Source organism: Brassica oleracea, chromosome C7 (assembly GCF_000695525.1).
Source record: "Brassica oleracea var. oleracea cultivar TO1000 chromosome C7, BOL, whole genome shotgun sequence".
Lineage (NCBI taxonomy): Eukaryota > Viridiplantae > Streptophyta > Magnoliopsida > Brassicales > Brassicaceae > Brassica > Brassica oleracea.
In genome coordinates, this window is record NC_027754.1 from 23,035,700 (window position 1) to 23,043,571 (window position 7,872).

A 7,872-nucleotide genomic window follows, 5' to 3' on the forward strand; every position below is an offset into this window, starting at 1 on the left:
CAGGTATATTATCATATTGCATATGAGTTTATATTATGTTTTGATATCATAACTGATATTTAAACTCGCAAATGTTGTTGGGCAAATCCGTTCTGTCCAAGGCTCTGACCTCACCAAAGTAACAACTCGAGTCGTTATCCGTCTCCTCATTGATCCGTAAGAAACAATCATAATTCCCTTTATATTACTGTCTATATTGTGCTAACATCAATAATCAAAAATATTTATTACCCAAGATTTGTGGTCGTCTATTTATCTCCCTTACTTATCAATCTAATTTTCCACAAATCTTTATTTTACAGCTTAAAAGAAACCACAATAACTCAAACAATCAGAACTCCCAGGTATATTATCATATTGCATATGAGTTTATATTATGTTTTGATATCATAACTGATATTTAAACTCGCAAATGTTGTTGGGCAAATCCGTTCTGTCCAAGGCTCTGACCTCACCAAAGTAACAACTCGAGTCGTTATCCGTCTCCTCATTGATCCGTAAGAAACAATCATAATTCCCTTTATATTACTGTCTATATTGTGCTAACATCAATAATCAAAAATATTTATTACCCAAGATTTGTGGTCGTCTATTTATCTCCCTTACTTATCAATCTAATTTTCCACAAATCTTTATTTTACAGCTTAAAAGAAACCACAATAACTCAAACAATTAAAACACCAAAAACTAGAATCTAAAAAAGACGAATCATTAATGATGACCTCTATTTTTGTTTAATGTTACAAATAAACTTCAAAACAAATATATCAAACCAATCAACTTAACTAAAACTCAACGACACATACATTGAGCCAGCTAAACAAATACAAACGACACGGCCAGCTATTTAACAATTTACAAACTTACTTTCGCATATGCTTACGAAGAAGACAAAGACGACAACCAATATCAGTGAAATTACCTAAACAAAAAAACAGAGTAAGTTACAAACTCTGATAAATACAACTAACAATGATTTTTGTTTACATATTACTCATCAAATAAAAGAGAAACAAACACAACCACACCAAGAGATACAAGAGACAATCCCAACAGACACAAAGGCGGCAACAACATCTCCACATGCTCACTCTGTCTTATGAAAATAGCTTACATGTTCAATGTCAACAGGACAATGTTATTGTTTTCTTATGAGAAGTACATATATTCGTTTAAGGCCTAAATACTAATTGTCACTCATTTTATAGTTATTTTACAAGTCTTCGTGTATTTGTTTTAAAGGTCCGGTAAAAGCAACAGTTTAGTCTTTCATGAGTGGAGAACAGTGCATAGACAGTTCATCATCACAACTCTAATCCTATAACAATAGAAAACTTGAAAAACAATGATCAATCCAAAACGCAAAATTTACAGCTACAATAACCCTAACAAATATTGAGATGAAACAAGAACACTGTCCACGAACGCGGAGACAATGCTCCTAGTGTGAATAATTGATTGGATTGTAGCTGATCGTAAATGAATTGTCAGTTACTGTAAATTCATTGTTGTAAATTTATTTGCAGAAATTTTTGTTGTAATTATTTTAGTCATGGTACAAAGTAAAGCACTACCGGATATTTATGTGAATTTCAAAAGATCATTAGTAAAATGGCATTGTATAACAATTTGGCACAGCAGTGAATACTTTTTTTTATGTCATCATATGATAAAATAAATAATCTAATTTCAGGAAAATACAGAAGAAACAAAAAAATATGTTTTTATTCCTTTGGTACCATCATCAGCAAAATAGCTTTTATTATGGGATGAGTTTGTATGTAATGAAACTATTTGGTACCAGCGAATACTTTATTGATGTCAGCATATGATAAAACAAAACAAAAGAAATTACGGAACAAATATGTTTTTATTCCTTCCTTAGGAAACAAACTTTGTATTTATATCTTTCCTCAGAAAGACGAACGTTAGACACAAAAAAAAAAGAAAAGAAGAAGCAAAAGCGGAAGAAGAAGAGGAATGAAATATAACGAATTAAAAAATATAATGATATATATATATTCTTGGTAAATGCAAATCTCACAATTTAATCCCTTTTCTATTTTATTTCTCCTCTCCTCTCTACTTTATCTTCACCCACCCTTTTTTACTCCTTTGGTAGTTCAATCTGTTTAGGGTTTCTGAATCTGTCTCCCCATTCTTTCCCTCTTTCACATTCTCAATCCTTACGATCGGGCCGTTGCTTTCCCGCCACTTTCAAAAGCCTCAGCCCCCATTCGCCGCGTACCCGTCTTCAGATCCGTTTCCAATTTCAAAAAAAAAAGTTCAAACCTTTTTCGATGGCAGCGATGAATTCAACCTCGGGGAAGAAGGATGAGAGCTCGGAGGAGAAGGGCGGTGAGCTTTTGTTCTGCGGCGCTACTTCTTGGGACATCGTTGGAAGACGCAAAGGTGTTGAAGGCAACTTGCTCTCTCCCACTCGGTTAAGGCCTCTCCTCGGCGTCAACATTCGATTCGTCGCATCTGGCTGCGGTAATCTCTCGTTTCCTCGTAATGGGCTCTGTTTTTTTTTTTTTTAGATCTGTGCGTTGTAACAAAGATTGACACTTTATGATGTGTGTGTGTTTATATAGCTTCGTGTCATTGTGTGGCTTTGGATGTTGAAGGTCGTTGCTACACCTGGGGACGCAATGAGGTAATGCTTCTTTGTTTGTTTGTTTGCGCTCTCTTTAAATAGGCTTCTCTGAGATTATTGGTTTTGATGTGTGTTTTCAGAAAGGGCAGTTAGGTCATGGTGATATGATCCAACGTGACAGGCCAACGGTTGTGTCTGGACTCTCTAAGTGAGTTTATGTTTCCTTGTTAGTAGTGGAATAAGTGTTTTGAGAGGGAGATTGATTCTAACTCTCTGTTGAATGGATTGTGTTTCTTGTTGAAGGTACAAGATTGTGAAGGCGGGAGCAGGGAGGAACCATACGGTTGTTGTTAGCGATGAAGGCAGGGCCTTTGCTTTTGGCTGGAATAAGCATGGGCAGTTGGGTTTAGGCACCGCCAAAAACGGTATATGCTAATAATCTGATTGTCTTTTAAAGCAGTCTAATTACCGTTATATGATGGTGTGGTGAAATCTGTGTTTTTCTTTTTTGCAGGGTTTGTGTCTGTAGAAGTTGAATCGTCGCCTGTTCCATGTGTTGTCTCTGACGAGGTCACGAGCATTGCTTGTGGGGCTGACTTCACTGTGTGGTTATCTTCTACTGAAGGAGCCTCTATACTGTATGGTTTTCTTAATCTTTTGTTCTTTTTCCTCTGTTGTTGTTTTTTTTTTGCCTTTAAATGGCTTTGCTCAACTTTAGAGTGTTTTGTTTGTTTATAGGACTGCTGGACTCCCGCAATATGGTCAACTTGGTCATGGAACTGATAATGAGGTAATTTTATTTCGTATTTTATAGAAGATTATTGATTTGGCGTGCGCCTAGACCGATTTTTTGAAAGTTTGGGCATTTAAAAAAAAAACCGTTCAAGAAAAATCGTTTCGTTTAAGTCCGATTTGCCGCCTAGACACCGGGAAGACCGATTTTTATAACACTGATTGGATCAAATTGTTTGTTATTAGTCTGAGCTCTTGTATCTTCTTCTCATGTTAAAATTTTATATGTCTCTCTGATTTAAACCTAGATGAATAGATTACGTTTATATGTCTCTGCCTTTTACTGTAAACATTGTTACTGTGTGTTTTCAGTTCAATATGAAGGATGGCTCAGTTAAACTCGCCTACGAAGCTCAGCCACGTCCTAAAGCCATAGCCTCTCTTGCAGGGGAAACGATTGTCAAAGTTGCATGTGGAGCGAATCATACAGGTACAGCCTTAATTCTATCAATCTTTTGCCTTTCAAGAAAGCTAACTTCAAATTCTAAACTTTTCAAATTTTTCTTGTTCAGTGGCCGTCGATAAGAATGGGTTTGTTTACACGTAAGTTGCTTCTCTGTTAAAAATCCCAATCATTTTATACATATGGTCTTTCGATATATGTCTAATCTTGAAACATATTGCAGGTGGGGCTTTGGTGGATATGGAAGGTTGGTACCTTTAGTCCATTGGAATTTTGAAGACTGGTATTAGATGTTGGTTGGTTGTGAATTGCAATGCAGGCTTGGACATAGGGAGCAGAAAGATGAGTGGTCTCCTCGCCGCATTGATGTGTTTCAGAGACATAATGTTTTGCCTCCTAATGCCATCGTCTCTGCTGGCTCTGCAAACTCTGCTTGTACTGCTGGTAAAGTGAACTTAATCTGAACTATCTCTCTTTTACCTCTTGTGTTCCAGATTATCTAAAAGTTAGAATTGGTTTTTGCAGGGGGAGGACAGTTATATATGTGGGGAAAGATCAAGAACAATGGTGATGATTGGATGTACCCTAAACCTATGATGGATCTAAGGTTTGTCTTCCTAAGTCAAGATTGTTATATTTGCTTTTTTTGATGATTTGATTTTTAACATAATTATTAATTCCTTAATGCAAGTGGTTGGAACTTGCGTTGGATGGATTCAGGAAGCATGCATCACTTTGTTGGTGCGGATAGTTCTTGCATAAGCTGGGGTCATGCTCAGTATGGTGAACTTGGTTATGGCCCCCACGGTCAAAAGTAAACGCCTCACTATATATAACTTAACTTATAGTTTAAGCTCCACGTGTGACTATTCACTGTGCTTGTTCTTCCTCGTTTTAGATCCTCTGCAGCGCCTAAGAAGGTGGATATACTCGAGGGAATGCATGTTATGGGGTGAGTGTGTCCTCAAGAGTTTACCCCAGAGATGATTAGTTGGAACTTTTTTTTAATCCATTGTGTATGGTTTATGCAGTGTGGCATGCGGGTTTTGTCATTCTATGGTCATAGTGGACAGAACAGAAGATATCGCTGATCGTCTTGAGCAGGTAAGAAAAGAAACTGAACCATTTCTTATTTGATTGATCCCTCGTCTGGTTCCTTATGTGGTTTATACGTCCTGCAGCTCGAGATCTACGACGGGAAAGGATCATTAGAAGGTATACACTCGCATTATAATTTGCTCTCCCCTAGGGAGTAATCATATTATCTGATGTGTTTCTTTTGTTTTTGAACAGAGACTGTTGAACAACCCAAAGAAGAAACTGTGACAACAACAACAAAGCAACAAGTACCTGCCAAAAGAGGTAGAAAGAGGAAAGCAGCAAAGGCTTCGTCTGACTCTGAACAAGACAGTGATGAAGAAAACAGTGACAAGGAGAAGGAAGCTAAAGGCAGTGACAGTGACTATAGTGAAGATGGAGAAGAAGAAGCCAATGGCAAGAAACAGAGCACTCGTGGCAGAGGCCGTGGCCGTGGAGGACGTGGTCGCGGCGGCCGCACTGGTAATGGAAAAGCTTCGCCGGTGAAGACCGGTCGGGGAAGAGGAAGACCACGCAAGTCTTAGAAAAACTTACTTTGACTCCGACTTCTCTCGATGTGGTTTAATTTCTTTTTAACAGTTTTTTTTTTTGTTTCTTTTTAATACAATGAGAGGCTGAGAAACATTTTTATCAAACATTTGTTTAGGCTGAGAACTTTGATCGGCTTTTGTATTCTGATGTAAACCACATCGAATGATTTATTTTTCTAGAGACAGCATTCCCGTTATTACAGTTTTCAGAACTCAATTGATCATCGACTAGTCACAGGTCAGATGGGGACCTTGTAAGATTATATAAATGTCGGCGAGTGCGAGAAAACAGTGAATGAGTCCGCAAGATGACTTGAGATAGATGCAACTAGTGATTTGGATACTATCCATACTTTAAGTTCTGGTTAGTCGTGACCAATGGTTTGTTCATCTTCACACGCAATCCCTGAGCTTATATTATCACACAACTTTTTTGCTACCGACTACGGCTTCGTTTGTATGCGTGTCCACTTTGTCTGCGTACGTGAGACAATCCTATACCAAAAAAAAAAAAAAAATGAAAACCAAGAATTCTAAGGAGTAAGGAGAGATCAGGCAGTGTTACTAAAAGTATATGACTTTATTACAATGTTAAAATGATTATTTTATATTCTGATTTCATTTTCACTTAGTCCCACATTTTCATGTGATTCTTTTTTTTAAATCAAATTTCATGTGTTCATGTCTTAATTGCACAAAACAAAAAGGCGGCCTAAGTGGCAGTACTTTGTAAATGACACGTTGCAAAAAGCATGTCAATATTATAATGAGTAGTTGTTTTACACTTTGCAGGCCATTTCAACAAGATTAAAAACTAAGAAGAAAATAAATGGGTACATTGATGTTTTTGTCTATGAACATGGCTGTATAAGCATGGTTGTGACAAATGGAATGTTAATCTTGTCCAGATGCATAAGGTCAGTGACAAAGAGAATGTTAACCATGTTCAGAACCAAAGAGTCAGTGATAAATAGGTCAATTTTGCTTAAAACCAAATAATCAAATCAGAATACACAGACAAAACAAAACACTAGCCAGAACAAATTGTTTGACAAAAGAAAAAGACAACATATTGAATACAAAGCTAATTGTACTTTATTTTATCATTCAATGATCAATATTTTTCATATTTAATAGAACAACCCAAATGAATATAATCATAAAAATATCAACATTAATTTGTTTCATGATCGAACAATAAATATTCATCAATTTTTTTTTTTTTAACTTTCATCAACTATTCATCAAGCTTTAAGATTATTAAAAGTTTGATTTTCTGATTCATTCATTAATTTATCAATTAACTTACAATCATCCTTTAGTCTTTCAACTAATGTATTTTACTGTGATTAAACACAAATAAGCTCAACAGTTTAGAAACTTAAGGAATGTATTCTAGTGAGAGTTTGAGGTGTTTTGTTTTGTGATGACTTCAATACAATCTTTATCATTAATAATATCGAGTCGCCTTTGGTAAAGTAAGAGACTCTTAGTAGTATCATCAAAACAAATTACATCAGGATACTCGCCACCTCCACAGACTTTCCCAAATAATACAAGAGATAACTGATGTATATCTCGTCGTATCCCGAACACCTCACGAATAAAAGATTGTTTATTGTATCACAGATGATCTTTTTTTCTTCGAGACGATCTAGTGTTTGTGAAAAAAAATTGTGCAAAAATTGTAATTTATTTCATCATTCAATATAATCTATGTTTTCATATCTGATAGAATAATCAGAAATGACTATAATCATAAAATATCAACATTAATTTATTAATTAACCTACTTAATGAGTCAATTTTCAATTGTTCAACTAATGATATTTTACCATGATTAAACATGAATAATCTCAACAATTTGGAAACTGTTACAAACGTCAAATATGGCAGCGCCTCAATTGTTGAGTTTGTGAACAAATATGAGGCCCACTGTCACTATTTACACAGTAACTTCCACTTTTTAATTTCTATATAAACGATCGTTTATAACACATCATCTCAAAACACAATCTCTTCTCCCTTACAATAAAATCTCTCTCTATTCCAGTGTTATCTTCTTCGTACGGGTATAAAATTTTGCTTTGTTTAAATTCCCGCGATACAATAAAATTTCTAACACGTTATCAGCACGATCACTCTGCGATTCGGTAAAATTTTATTGTATCATATATACCCTGCTATAATGGTCGGTATACCGCCTGTACTATTATTTATATTATGTTATAATGGCCGGAATACCGCCTATATTATGTATTAATAATTTAATTAATTTATTGGTCGGCCGAGCCGCCTTATATTCTGTTTATTGTTAATTGGTCGGCCGAGCCGCCGTATAATTTATTTATTACTCTGCATTGACCGGCTGAGCCGTTGCATGATTTGTTGCCATAATTTTTACCTTTTTCTAATTTGATGAAATTTTATAGATTTGATTGACTGTTTAATAC

General features: G+C 35.6%; 1 protein-coding gene across 1 annotated transcript; it reads left to right on the plus strand.

The window, feature by feature from the left end:
• Window positions 1-2,065: 2,065 nt before the first annotated feature.
• LOC106307106 (protein RCC2) lies at window positions 2,066-5,621 on the plus strand. The gene is made up of 16 exons (XM_013743974.1): window positions 2,066-2,493; window positions 2,595-2,656; window positions 2,737-2,804; window positions 2,900-3,021; window positions 3,111-3,234; window positions 3,335-3,386; window positions 3,701-3,818; window positions 3,901-3,931; window positions 4,015-4,038; window positions 4,111-4,235; window positions 4,317-4,398; window positions 4,483-4,605; window positions 4,690-4,743; window positions 4,823-4,895; window positions 4,973-5,006; window positions 5,085-5,621. The coding sequence occupies exons 1-16, from the start codon at window positions 2,301-2,303 to the stop codon at window positions 5,411-5,413; spliced, it is 1,614 nt and encodes a 537-aa protein (XP_013599428.1). The 5' UTR covers window positions 2,066-2,300; the 3' UTR covers window positions 5,414-5,621.
• The last annotated feature ends 2,251 nt before the right edge of the window (window positions 5,622-7,872 follow it).